A 14,680-nucleotide genomic window follows, 5' to 3' on the forward strand; every position below is an offset into this window, starting at 1 on the left:
GTCGTGAGACGAGTCGCTTTCTCTTTCCCTCACCATCGATTGTGCCAAGGTGGCAGCACTCTGATCAGGCCTTTCTAATAAAACTGCACTTCACTGTTCGGCCATCACAGTTCTGGCAGGTAATCACACCTACAGAATATTTTGCAAAGTCCGCAAGCAGAAAAGCTTCAAGGTAAGATCGTAGCACTCCTGTTTATTATTTTAATGTTTTTTTCATGTCAAGTGAGCATGGTAGATTTTCAACATTTTAAAAGACGTTAATGATGTCAATAATATTGCTAGCTCAGTTTTGGGTTGCGAAAGTCCCATCCTATTGGTGGAAGGAGCTTTGCTTTAATAAAAAGCCTGCAAATATTTTGGTGTTAATAGATTGTGCTCAGATCAGCAGACTGCCCATTTATAAAATATCGCACTGAAATTTAGAAAAACTGGTTTTAGTCTATTTTCGTGCAATTGTTTTAATTTAAAGGCTATTTTCAACTATTTGAATTCAGCTTTTAATGAAGTATACGCTATAAAATTTTCAGAAAACATACTCCAGAAAGGTTAGTTATTTATATTCTAAACCTTGGTAATGTTTTTCTGATGCTATCAGTGTTGGCCTTGAGTTGCGAAATTGCTCATCTTCTTATCTCTAAGAATTAAAAAGCAATTTAATTGTCATATATTAAAGTTCCTTACTCTGTCAACAATGTATATTATTGATAAACCTACTTACGTTATATTAATTCAGTGCTTGTGTTAGGAGTCCGACAAAGACGCAAATAATTAATCTTTACGTCAGAAATGTTTCCCTGAAACTTGTAAAAGTGTTCTGAAATACATACATATTTTAAACTGATTTGCTAGTTAGAAGCAAAATAATCTAAAAAAGATGAAGCGAAATAGTGTTGCAGCTGGAAAAGAAGAGCGTACTAAACACTCTGTTAGCGTTGTTTTAAGATTTAAAAGAGAGGCGACAAAAACAATTTCAATGGCATCTTTTGTTTAAAAAATACAAATTGTAGAGGACTACAAAGTTATTTTCGTAGATGTTCTCTGACTGTGACGGGTTTTGGTTACAATTCTAGCACTAGTTGGTACAATCAATGCACAAATCATGATGTTAATTCTTTTTATTGTACGTTGTGGCAAAGGTGCACAGTTGTTCCGTTTGCCCATTTCTCAAGCGACATTGAGAAATCTACTTGCTAAGTACCAACTAGAAAAGAAATTCCCAAGCTAAAGGACGTGTTCAATGGGTCTCTTAATGAAAAAGGATACTTTTCCCAAAGGAGGACCGGGCAAGGATTGGGAGTCTTGGCATGTGGACGAGCCAAAAGCAATCACTTATCAAACGTCCAATGTAAAAGATGTTACATCTAGAAAAGTAACCAGTCTTATTTATCTAGAGGCTTGAAAACAAAGCATTTTGTTTTGTTATCTTGAAAATGATCAAAAAGGCTAATTCTCTCAAACGTTTGCAAATAATCTGCCTTGAAAAAAGCACGCTCTTTAAAATGCACTATTCATTAAATTATGATTTCTGTCGAATTTTGTATTTGATTGCTCAACTAAAGCAGTACCATAATTCAGGTGGCACGGTGGAATGTTATAAACAGTCCAAGTATCATTTTAAATCACTTTAATGTGTTTGTACATACCGGGGCTCGCCATATGATAAACGCCTAAATGAAATGAGGGGCGATTCATCTTAAAACAATTTTCCTTACTCTTTTCAGCCTTCGTTGAATATCTGAGTGCTTCACGAAAGAAAGAACTTTGCGTTTGTATAAGCGGCCACAGTGTCTTAATTCAATGTTTAAAAATGCACTAAATGTTCGCTCTTGTTGAAACTCAGATTTCTCATCAGAGTCAAATTTATAAAAGAGAACAATTTGGCGATTTTGCTATGGGAGCACTGTTGTGGAACACAACTTTTTCAAGTGCTCATTAAGCCCCAATTTCAAGTGAATGTTCGACAACATTTTTATAGTACTGTAAAGCGTTACTTAGTACTTGAATGATTAGAGCTTTGGGATTTGGGAACATTTTGGTAGGATGTTTTATTTGATATACATTTCATGTTACAAAAACACTGATCGATGTGTCAGACTGTGGCATTCTGATATAGTGTTGTTCATTGCAAAATTCTGACGTCTGTTTGTTAACAGAAGGGAAATGGATATTTTCAGAATAAAGGTGGCAAATTAAATTTACCAACAGTGAGTTTTTTAAAGAATAAAATTTTGTTGTTCGAAGTAAATATTGGCATTCAATGAAAAAGTAAACGGAGTTATGATCAATCGTGTCTTAAAGTGAAGAGATATATAAAGCGAAATAAATTAATTCGTTTGAGCACACCCCAAATTCTAGAGGAACTCAGCAAGTCAGGCAGCATCTGTGGAAATGAATAAATAGTCGCAGGGCCGAAAGCCTTCATCAGAGATGTAAAGAAAAGGGAAAATACCAGAATAAAAAGGGTGGTAGAGGGGAAGGAGTACAAGCTAGAAGGTGATAGGTGAAACCAGGTGGGTGGAAAAGGTAAAGATCTGGAGAGAAAGAATCTAATAGGAGAGGAGAGTGGACTATGGGAGAAAGGGAGCAAGGAGGGGCACAGGGGGAGGTGATGGGCAGGTGAAGAGAAGAAGTAAGAGGCCAGAATGGGAATAGAAAAAGAGGGAAGGGGAGGAGAAAAATTACCGGAAGGAGATATCGATATTCATACAATCAGGTTGGAGGCTACCCAGAAGGAATATGAGGTGTTGATCCTGCACCCTCAGCGTGGCCGCACATAGACCGACAAGTCGGAACGGGAAGGGAGATAGGAATTAAAATGATTGGTCGCCGGGAAATTCCGCTTTTGGCGGATGGAGCGGAGGTGCTCGACATAACTTCGTTATAAAGAGAACCCAAAATAGAACTTTCTTGCATTGCAAACATATTTAAGTTCGAATAAGTCAATTCCACGCGAATTTTAACTAAATTATGTTTAATTTAACAAATGACTGGCGGAGTTTAGCACATTTTAAAAATGTATTTACAATTTCAAGCCGATGTGAAATTTATGAGTAAATGTGAAATCGTAATCTTTATCATTGATATTAATCTTATCCGCAATCCTTATTGAGTGCTGTTTGTTTCCTAGACATCGGAAATGTTTCCGATTTCAGAAGCTCCCCACAGCACCGCGATCGCTCTATTTCCGAACAACACATCCTTTTTCTTTGTCGCATTTAGTTTCAATTTACGCAAATGTAATGAGTCCAACCAGAAGCTATACAAGCTACAATATAACGGAAGGAATAAAGGGCATCTATTGAATCTAGCTTGCACCTATTTTAATTCAGAAACCACTCAAGGGAAAGACTGTGAATAAAATAACCACATAATCAATGTTCTCCAAGAAAATATTTTCATATAATATGATTTCATTTTCATCGTCGAAAAAATAACTCAGCAAAATAGAGAGTTTGCAACTTTAAATGAATTTGTCATTACATTCTTCTTTCGAATTTAATATTCTTAGCTACTGATCTCTTTACGTGAAGGTCTAAAATGTATGGACCTTCATTTGCGTTTTAAACTGTACAAACGTATGGTAAACGCAAATGATGATCGAGTTTGGAACAATCATTTACATTTTGAGATTTTTCGATTTTGTCGGACATGTCTGCAGGTTTATGGTGAGCATTGGATTTGCTATTTGATCAGTGACGTTTACAGTTGATCAAATATAATAGGAAATGTACGAAATCGTGAAAAATATTAAAACATCGAAATCTCGAAACTTTATGTCATTATATATGATTTTAACGAACAGCGTGTAAACATTGCTAAACGGACAATAAAGTCTCAATATAACGTATCTATTTGTTTTGGTAACAAACGCCGTTCGTTTTCATTTATCCATGATGAACATTTTCTATCAAAACTTGATTGAAAAAGGCAGATACGCAAACTGCTCTGAACATGGCTTGTCAATACTGTATACATAAAACTACAATTCTGATTAAAAATTCATAGACCTGAAACGTTAACTGTTTCTCTCTCTCCACAGGCTCGCTATTGCACAGGTTTTTCTGTTCTATTTTACGTGAAAATAAAATTACTTATTTTTAACCCAGAGGTCAGAAAAATGTCAGTCTTTCGTTTACGTAAACAGTCAAGTACCAGACTAAAGTAACTTTTTGATCACAGGTTAGAGATGTTTCAGATTAAACGTTAAAGTAAATTTCAGATTAAAATGTTAAACCATTTTAAACAAACGAATTGATTGTAAGAAAACATGAAATGCGTCGACTTCCGATTTCTTGGTAGTTTTCTAGTTTGTGATAAAAGTCATGGCTTTTACCATAGATTAATTCGAAATAAACAAAATGTTTCATAAGCAAAATACAACAGCGATTAAAAGAGCCACTGAAATGCAACGAATTCCGTTACTTCAAGTAACTAATTTATTTGCTGTATTATATGTATGTAATAGGTTTACGGATTCATTAGGGAATGCAGCCATTTTGGTTATCAACTGTTATTATTTATATGTATCGTAAAAAATTGTTCCATTACCTATGGTATACTGTTTATATTTCGATATTTGCTGAGTTTAAATGTTCTCTCAAAATTGACTTAATTGTCAGGTAATAAATACCTATTACAAAATTAACATATTATGATATTATTGCGGGAGACTTTTAATAGCAGTGAAGAATTACCTATGGCAGAAAAATCTGATGACTAAAAATCCTGACTGTAATCGAACGGGAGCGAAATTTGTTCCCATCACTTTCCCCATATTATCGATGTTCAATGTCTCACTTTGTCGAGGGCAGACATCAGCTGCTTTCTGCGATACTTGAGCAGTTCGAGACAGACCGCGAGGTCGGCAGGTTGTAAGGGAACTGGTGATTGGCGGGCTGCGCGGTGTTCTGGAAACCTTGTCCAATGAGGAAGCCTCTAACGAAATGCCTCTTGCCTTGCTGCAGTCTCGCGAGATCGCCGGCTGCTGGGAGTTTGGAAGAAGGCTACCATCATGGCGGATAGAGACAGTGGAAGCGAGCAAGGGGCGGCCAGCTCGAGCTTGCAACAGCTGCAGCAGGAGACGCAGGAATTGGCTTCCAAGAGGGTGGACATTCAGAATAAGCGCTTCTACCTGGACGTGAAGCAGAATGTGAAAGGCCGATTCCTGAAGATAGCAGAGGTGGGAGCGGGAGGCAATAAAAGTCGTCTAACTCTCTCCATGTCTGTTGCTGTGGAGTTCCGCGACTACCTGGGAGATTTCATCGAACATTACGCACAGCTCGGCCCCAGCAACCCGGACATGCAGACAGACGAGCCGAGGCGAGCTCTGAAAAGTGAATTCTTGGTGCGGGAAAACCGCAAATATTACATGGATTTAAAAGAGAATCAACGGGGCCGGTTCCTACGGATTCGTCAGACCGTAAACCGGGGACATGGCCTTGGTTCCCAGGGTCAAACTATCGCCCTCCCCGCTCAGGGGCTGATTGAATTCCGTGATGCACTCGCTAAACTAATCGACGATTATGGCATCGAAGAGGAACCAACTGAGCTGCCCGAAGGGACATCGCTCACTGTGGACAACAAGCGATTTTTCTTTGACGTTGGGTCAAACAAGTATGGCGTTTTTATGAGAGTAAGTGAGGTGAAACCATCGTACCGCAATTCTATCACGATACCCTATAAAGTGTGGGCCAAGTTTGGAAATACTTTCAGTAAATACGCAGAAGAAATGAAGAAAATACAGGAGAAACAGCGGGAGAAAAGGTCTGAACAGCAAGAGGAAGCTCCCGGAGATGATGGGGAGGAAGACTGATATAACTGTAATTAAAAACTCTTCCTGTAAAACTGTAACTGTTTAACTCCGAGGGAGCACCACCCACCAAACCTCCACAACTGACAGTTCGACTTGTCACCCATCGCTGGATGTTCGTCCACTTATCAACCGTGTAAACCGTAAGCAGCTGCTAAGTAATAACATTATGAACTGTGTTTCCTACTTGATAAAAAAACTGAGTGTTTATTTCCCTGATTAACCAAGACTTTTGTACACGTTCAAGCTATTAAAAGTGTTTGCAATCGTCAGATAATATGCTGAATTATAATGAAATAAGTCCTTTTCATGTGAGCTAACATTTGACTTAGCACAAAATGAGAGATATTTTAGAAGAACACGTAAATAATATTTTTAGTTTTCTCATTTTGTTACCAAATTTCAAACATTATACGGAGGTTATAGTATATTTGGCACCCTATATACCTGTGATTAGAGATGTGTATATATGAGGGCTAGGCATGCTGTGTGTCTGAGCTTTGTTAAATGTAATGCAGAAGTCTGTAGAGTTAAAAGGTACATAGGTTTATTCATGCAAGGTAAAACTATTAAGAAGTGCTCTCTTTTATACAATATGCATTGCATCTGGACCTTAAACATAAAACTGGTCAGTGGAACTTCTGTGAACATGAAGCAAATTATTAAAAAAGGCATTTAAATGAAAACTGCAAAGTTGTTTGATTTTTACAGACAAATGTTAACCTATGATTAACAAAGCAAGTAGCACATTTTAAGTTAGGTTATGATAATTTTGCTCTTAACTGTGAATGTGAGTTTCTGGTATTTAATGTATTTAGATTAGTTGTCAAATTATATGCATTCTATCAGATGGTACATAATTAACAATTGATAGGGAACTTTTAATGTGAGTGCATTCATGTAGCAAGCTATTGCCTAAATTACTGTTGCCTGTAAAGAGAGGAAATTGCATTTATTTGCTTTGTAGGGGGAAGGGGTCAACTTAACTTAAGTGGAAATCTGAGTGAGTGACATGTCAATTTATGGGGGCCAACTCTTCCAGATTACATTTCCCGTTTGGTTAATGTTGTATTTTAGAACATTCTAAAGGCACAGATTATTCTGCACTTTATAGCATCACAGTATTAACATATATAAATATAAATATATATATAATTTGGTATGTTTTCCTTTTTGTAGTACAACCTATCAAAATGTTTTACATGTCTTACTTATTGCTAGTGACTGTTGCATTCATGTGAATTATCTGTTGCTGGCAAGTTTGAAAGTATTACATTCTAGATCATTAATCACTGTAAAAGCCATGTTTCATTCTTTCTGGGCTTTCTCCAGCTTTTTTTTCTGTAGTTCTTCAGTCAGTTGTGACCTTGTCATTTGGGATTATGTAGAGATAAAATTCTTTGTTATATAGTTTAGACTTTGGCTTTCGTGTGGTTTGTTTCTAGAATTCTACAACCATTGTGGTAACGTTTTTAGGATTCTGCTATTCTGTCGTGAGTAAAGCAAGGGCTGCTTTGTTCAAAACTTGTAACCAATTAATCCAGGCTCCAGTCATTTCAATTGGAGCCACACCTTGGATAAGTTTTAAAACCTTCCAGAATATTTGTACAGTAAAATACTGTATATACATAGGGTATTAAATATTACCATTACACATTCAAATTTCATGGTTTAACTGAAGTTTAGCCATTTATTGTAGATATTTGATAGTTGTGAACCTAGATATTTGTCATCCACCACTTGATAGTTATATGATTCAACACATGGCAATGTGTCATCAAGTAATTTTTATTGTAACATTTGATGCATCATTTTTGTATTTTTTTATAATACTGAATTTAACAGACATTGCCAGTACTTGCCCAGCCAGTTGCCTTTTACTACTTGCAAAAACAATTAGATGCTACTGTAATTTGAGACATGTTATTCATGTAGCACAACATTTTAGCAGCACTGTTGTAACTAGTGTGGAATTGGGCAATAAATATTGCTAACCCTGTCACTGTTCTGTTATATAAATATAAAAAATTGAATATCAGACTTTGCAGAGGTTTACTTTAAAATTTATTTATATTGCCTCTATATAATGCATAATTCATTGAATATGCATATTGATGAGGCAACCAACTATATTAATGGATTTTCATCCCCATCACTCCATTCTTCTGTCATTTTGATTTATCCAATCCTACTGCCAAACAAGGCAAAGTAATTCATACCAGACTGATAGATTCAAGCAGGTTGAGCCTTAATTTGAAAACACAATTGCAGCAGACAAGATTAGAAATGCAATCAAATGTAAATTTATTTTAATCAAGATTGTAAAGGAAGTTAATAACTAGTGGTATAAGCTCATAAATCCAATTCCAAATAGCTGAAGTCCTTATTTTAGATAATTCACAAACTGTAATAATTATTATGGCAGCCCTTGTTTTAAGTTGTGAGCTGAACTCTGCCCCGCCTCCACTCATATTGTATGTGATTTTGAATTTGTGGGCTTGCCAGTTTGCTTCAAGTGCCAGCAGCTTTGCAGTGCAGCAGTTCAAAGACACATTGGCTTTAATCAGGCCAAGACGGTTGGTACTGGCTTGAATAGTGTTCACTGAAAGCCACTCTGCCTTGTCTGAATACCACTATATTCTTAGTGGAAATAAACATAAAATATGGCTATTTTCATATAAACAGCGATAACCGATATGGCTCATAAATGTTCCACAAAATGGCTTTTCTGAGACTGAAGTCTGTACAGACTTTTAGAATAGGACTATCTGTTTGAAAACAACCTTGTAGTTTGCAGTGCATTTGACTTGCAGCCAAGCCGCTAGAGTTGGCCTCAATTGTGCATAAAAGTTGAGTAGAATCCTGCTGCATTAATAGCTGTCATTTTGCAAGATGCCACAGATTCAAAAGGTGTCGTGATGCAAATTCAGTAGATGAGTGATGTGCAATAACTGAGATTCTTAAATATTAATTTTATACTTTCTCTTTTACCCATTTTCCTTTTGCAAGCCTTATTGATGTACACTCGTTAAAATTCTAAAGTTTGAACTGAATTTCCATCTTTACCGACTTCTTTGAAGAAAAGCACTTTTATTAAGAAAAATTCTTGTGCATAAGCAAAATGTTTTTTTGGCAAGAATTCAAATTTGGAATTAATTTTCTGTTTAACATTATTTCAGTAGGAGCCAATTAAAAGAAAACCAAAAAATAGTATGGTAGTAAGTTTCTTTGCTTTAAGTTTGAAGTCTCAGTTTGTAAAACTTGCTAAATGTCAAAATGTGATACCATTATCTTTGCGGTCTGTTTCAAAAGTTTTACCTAAAATATTTGACTGATTTACTGCCATTTAATATCAATTAAGCATGGTGCTGATTTAATTTTTAATTGTCAGAAATGAAGTTAATTTTAGAAGTTTTAGAAATATTTTTTGTTGTATTTTCACAATCCTAATAAATTCCTTTTGAGAATCTTTGGTGGTAGACTATTTTGTTGGAATATACTATTAAGATGGATTGCCAGTAACTGTTTAGATTGCCTCAATGTAATGTAGGGATACTATAACATTGATGTTTGCTTGCTTACTTTGGATACTTAAGTTTCCCAATACATATTGGCTTTAATGGAGGATTTGTTTTATGAGACAGCTTTGACAATATTTTAAGGTTAATATTTTACCAGATTTTCTTTGAATAAAATGTGTAGCTTTCCTTTTAGAATTTTTGTTGTCCTCTTTATAATTTATGAAGTATAAATTCTGATTCTGAAAAAGTGCCATATTACTTATTTGTAAGACAGAAGAGTTGCACAGCCCAAAAAAGAGGATGGCAGATATCTTTGAACTTTTGTTTACAGGGCAAGTGATTATCTGTTTAATCTACCTGATAAATTACCGAATCTTGCAGATTCGTGTCTCATTTTACTTGGATTATATAATCAGTTTTAAGAAGTTGAATTTATTCTTTTGACCATAATTTGAAGATTGGTTTGATTACCATTGTTTTAATTGTGTTTAATAAAACTGCGATAACTTGCCTAGATGGAAATGGAAAAAATAATTAACTATTTGATAGAGAATTTGAGCATCAAATTCTTTCCTTTTTCTATGTGAAGATGTAAACAGCTGCCACAATAAACATGCACATTTTAGAGCACTTGTGGAAGCAGAAAGATTTTTTACTTATCAATCTGAAAAAAATTTTGGAAGGCAATTTTAACTATGACTGCAATACAGAAAAATGGCATGTGCAGTGTAGTGTTTCATTTTTTAATCAGATATGAAAGCTCAGATTGCAAATACTTACACAAATCTAACAATTTAAATGTCAAACTTTGAAGGAGACACATTTAGACTGAGCATTCTTACTGAGTCTTGAGTCACTTAAATCCTCCCTGTTGCCATGCCCACTCTGGGCGCTTGAGATTTTGATAACTAGAATATCATAAGTTTACATCTGATTTTAAGAGGCTCCTTATATATCATCAAATCACAAAAGTGCAAAATGTGATACCATTGATACGGCGACAATAAACTGATGACAACAAATGAGATTAATGCTAATGCTGGGTAACACATAGAAAATGCTGGAGGAATTCAGTAAGTCAGGTAGCAACTATGGAAAGGAATTAGTAAGCAGTCAATGCTTCAGGCTGAGACCCTTCATCAACAGCATATTTTGTGCTCATACTATTATATAACAATATAATAACTATAATTTTCCTAAAGTTTTACGTTAGTTTCAATCCTCAAGGGTATTAACCTTCTAATGCAGTTACTTAAGTGGGACAAGTTTCAATCAGTAAAATATGAAATATAAGCATGCATCATAATTGACAGAAGTTTTGTACTCTTATGAGACTCACTCTAAAATTAAAGACTTCTCAAATTGGAATAGTTTTTACTCTTTGTAATATCAACATATCATGACTTGCCAAGTTTAAATTGGACATTAGATATACATTGTTAATTGATCATAATTAGCTTGAAATTGGCAGTTCATTTTTAAAAGTAGTATGATCAACAATGCAACATAGTTATAATTGTTTTCTCTATCAGTGATGCAAAACAGCCTTCAGTCTGCCTCACTTGTAAGCCGGCTGTGAAGTTGATTCATTTTGCATTTCTGCAGATTGAACAATCCAGTGCCCTCGACTAAAGAGGCAGGAAAGTCAAATTTGTACAAAGCAAAATTTAATGACTTGTGCCTGAAATTGAGCATTTGGATTATTACAGAATTTTGTAATTTTGTTCTTTTGTTCACTACTTTTTTCTAGCAGCACGTACTGCTTTGTTGCAGGGTAAATATGCAAATGAATCATAAAAGAGCACATTTTAGGTTTCTACACTATGCAGTTTTCCAACCTAGGCAGTTAGGGGATCTTTTTCCTGGCCTGTCTTAACTGTGTATTCCCCAATCCACCAAGATGATGGAAAAGTTCTATTTTTATTGATGTGACCAATATAATCCATACAGTGTTACGCTGTTTTAAGGCTTGCTATGTTTGTGAGGAGGAGGGGGAACGTTCTATATTACATAGAAATTTCAATGTATTTACCTGATTTAAAAATTACATGTCCTTTTCCCATCAATTTTTGGGTATATTTTCCTATCACATTAAGCCATGGGTTCAAATTGTTGTTAGTGTTATTTTTGGGTTCTTCACTTGTGTTCACTCTGTTATTCTTTCAGTTGTTCTGTTTCTTCCAGTTACATAATAGAGGCACAGAAATGGGCACTGTTTCAGCACTGACCAGCAAACACATGATTACATTAATCCTGCATTAATCCCATGTTTTGCTGCCCCCTCCCACCCCCGTTCTCATCTCGGGGCAATTTACAGTGTCAAAGTAAGCAAAAATCTGCACATCTTTGAATATACAAGTAAAGTGGAGCACCCAGAGGAAACCTCGTAGTCACAGAGAACATGAAAGTTCCACACTGGCAGCACCTGAGGTCAGCAATAAATCCAAGTCTCTGGTGCAGCTTTACTAGTTTTGATCATTTTAAAGATATGACGCTTTAACATACAGTTAGTCATTATATTTACTCAGTTATCGTTATTATGCATTGAGAATTTCACCAAGATACAGATTGTGGCATTAAATAACTCCAGCAATTCGCTTGAGGCCGCAGAGTACCTGTGTACAAATAATTACAAATTCAGGTTTTGCTTTTATCATATAATTTGCTTCCTCTTGCAATGACCTTCAATCAGTCCCTTTTCTTGTGGTAGTTGTAACAAATTGGGAATTCCATATTCTACTCAAGTGATTATACTTTGATTATATTATAATTCTATTTACTTATTTGTACTTCTATTATATCTTTATGAAATATTTATAATTAAATTATTTGAAGATTTCAAACAAACTGAGGTAATTCGCTAACTTGCTATACAAACTTAATATCTTCAGGTCTGATGATAAAACACATTTTCATTCTCTGACGTGAACAGTCAGATTCTCTGAAAATCAGTGAATGATTTTTTGCTATAAATCAGAAATTATTTTTGCAATGAAAAGTTTAGGGGATATGAGCTTGCAAGTACTAATATGTCCAATTTTGTTTTTTATTCCATATATTGATCCTGACATTTTGAAACCTAGCAATCTAATACAGCACAATGTTTTAAACTTCTGCAAATAGCCTCTAGAGATGCAGAAAAGATGTACACCCAGTACCCACTTTATTTGGTACCTCCTGTACCTAATAAAGTGGCACTGAGTGTACACTCATGGTCGTCTTCTATAACCCATCTACTTCATGGTTTGACATGTGGTGCATTCAGATTTGCTGTTCTGTTCTTGTAATGCATGGTTATTTCAGTTACCATCACCTTCCTCTCAGCTTAAACCAGTCTGTGCATTCTCCTCTGACCTCTCATTAACAAAGCATTTTCACGCTCAGAACTCCCACTGGCTGGATTTTTTTTTGTTTTTTGCGCCATTCTCTTTAAACTTTAGAGATTGCTGTGTGTGAAAATCCTCGTAGATCAGCCATTTCTGAGACACTCAAGCTACCCTGCCTGGCACCAACAAACTTTCCATGGTTAAAGGCACTTGGATCACATTTCTTTCCCTTTCTGATGTTTGGTCTGAGCAACAACTGAACTTTGCCATGCTTTAATGCATTGAGCTGCTGCCACATGATTGATTAGATATTTGCTTTAAAACAAGCAGCTGTACCTAATAATGTGTCCACTGAGTGTAGTTCAACTTTCATTAGCATTAGGAATCCTCTATTCAGGTTCAGCTCAGGGCACTTGCAGACCTAAGCTTCCATTAGGAAACCAGAAAAATATTTTTTCTACATGATCATTGGCAACTTTTCCACATTTAACCATAATGATCTTAATACTGAGATTGGCGATTAGTTCAAGCTTTGAGTTGGGGCCTGAGATCTGTCGACAAATGGCTGATGCACAGAACTGAACAGCAAAATGGCTAATCAAAAAGCAAAAAAAAACCATACCGGCCTTCTGAAATAATAAGCAATAAAATGCAGGAAATACTCAGCAGCTTCTATCAGTTTATCAATTTGAAAGCTTTATTTGCTCCACAGGTGTTGCTTAACCTGAGCATTTCTGGCAGTTTCTGTTTCGTTTGAACAAGATATGTGAACATGAGTTATCCTCAAACATATGTCCCTGAGGAGTGTAGAAATTGTAGATAGCATTTTAATCTTTGGATTATTGACTATATATTAGGTTTAAGCAATCTACTGAATATATCATATCAAAGGGCTTGCGTACTTAATTTGCATGTTTGTAACATTTGACTAAACTAAAAGTGCCACATTACATTTATAAATCAATGATTAATAATTATACAAGAATGTTGTCAGTCAACTGAAGAAAGAATAAATTTAGAAATAATTATACTAAGTTGCATTTTCCATGTATTACTATTTTCTTAATAGTTTTAATTATTTTGCACTTGGGTAAAACCTGCATTAAGTGAGAGGAAATAAAAGCTTGTATTAATGCTGTTTAATCCCCTCCATAGGGGAGAGGACTTCACAGCCAGTGAGTGTTGTTTCTTATGAGGGCAAAAATGGCAAGTTTGCACAGCAAGCACTCAGGAAAGCTAAATAAGTTGCTGTTAAAACTATCCTAGGCGTGTGAAAATACTAAGGTGTTTGTGGCTGAGAGAGAAAAACTAATGGGGCATTAGAAATTCTTTTGTTTCTAGTTCTATGAAATGTTTTAATTACAAATTAGGACTTTAAGCATGACTTTAGGGAGGGAGGCAGAAGAGAGGAAATTATAGGCCAGTTAGCCTGACTTCAATGGCTGGAAAGATGTTGGAGTCATCTTTAAGGATGAGGTTTTGGAGTACTTGGAGGGCAAAGTCTGCATGGTTTTCTAAAGGGGAAATTTTGCCTGACAAATGTGTTGGAATTCGTTGAGGTAATAACAGGCAGGATAGACAAAGGAGAGTCAGTTTTATTTGGATTTTTAGAAGGCCTTTGACAAGGTGCTGCACATGAGACTGCTCAACAAGATAAGAGCCCACGGTATTATAGGAAAGATACTAGCATGGATTGAGTATTGGCTTACTGGCAGGAAGCAAAGAGAGGGAATAAAGGAGGCCTTTTCCGGTTGACTGCTGGCGTGCTTCAAGGGGCAGTGTTGGGATTGCTTCTTTTCACATTGTGTGTCAATGATTCGGATGAAGGAATTATTGGCTTTGTGGCCACACTTGCAATTGATATGAAGATGAGACGATATGAAGGAGAGATTGATATGAAGGAGAGACAGGTAGTGTTGAAGCAGGGAGGCTGAAGGAGTATTTAGACAGATTGGGGAATGGTCAAAGCAGTGGCAGGTGAAATATAGCTTGGGGAAATGCACTTTGGTATAAGGAATAAAGGT

At 35.8% G+C, this 14,680-nt stretch overlaps 1 protein-coding gene across 8 annotated transcripts in view; it reads left to right on the plus strand.

The window, feature by feature from the left end:
• Window positions 1-3: 3 nt before the first annotated feature.
• LOC140200457 (transcriptional activator protein Pur-alpha-like) overlaps window positions 4-14,680 on the plus strand; it is a 163,670-nt gene continuing 148,993 nt past the window's right edge. For 7 of the 8 annotated variants that reach the window (XR_011886631.1, XR_011886627.1, XR_011886630.1 and 4 more), the window contains exons 1-2: window positions 4-172; window positions 4,965-5,952. Coding sequence is in view for 1 of the 8 variants with exons in the window: in XM_072263805.1 (XP_072119906.1) it covers window positions 5,012-5,812 (801 nt within the window). In the remaining 7 variants the exon portion in view is untranslated. Of the gene's footprint in view, window positions 173-4,964; window positions 9,205-14,680 lie in introns of those variants that run through there. The other variant, XM_072263805.1, reaches the window with a different exon arrangement.

The sequence above is a fragment of the Mobula birostris genome, chromosome 7 (assembly GCF_030028105.1).
Source record: "Mobula birostris isolate sMobBir1 chromosome 7, sMobBir1.hap1, whole genome shotgun sequence".
NCBI classification, from domain to species: domain Eukaryota; kingdom Metazoa; phylum Chordata; class Chondrichthyes; order Myliobatiformes; family Myliobatidae; genus Mobula; species Mobula birostris.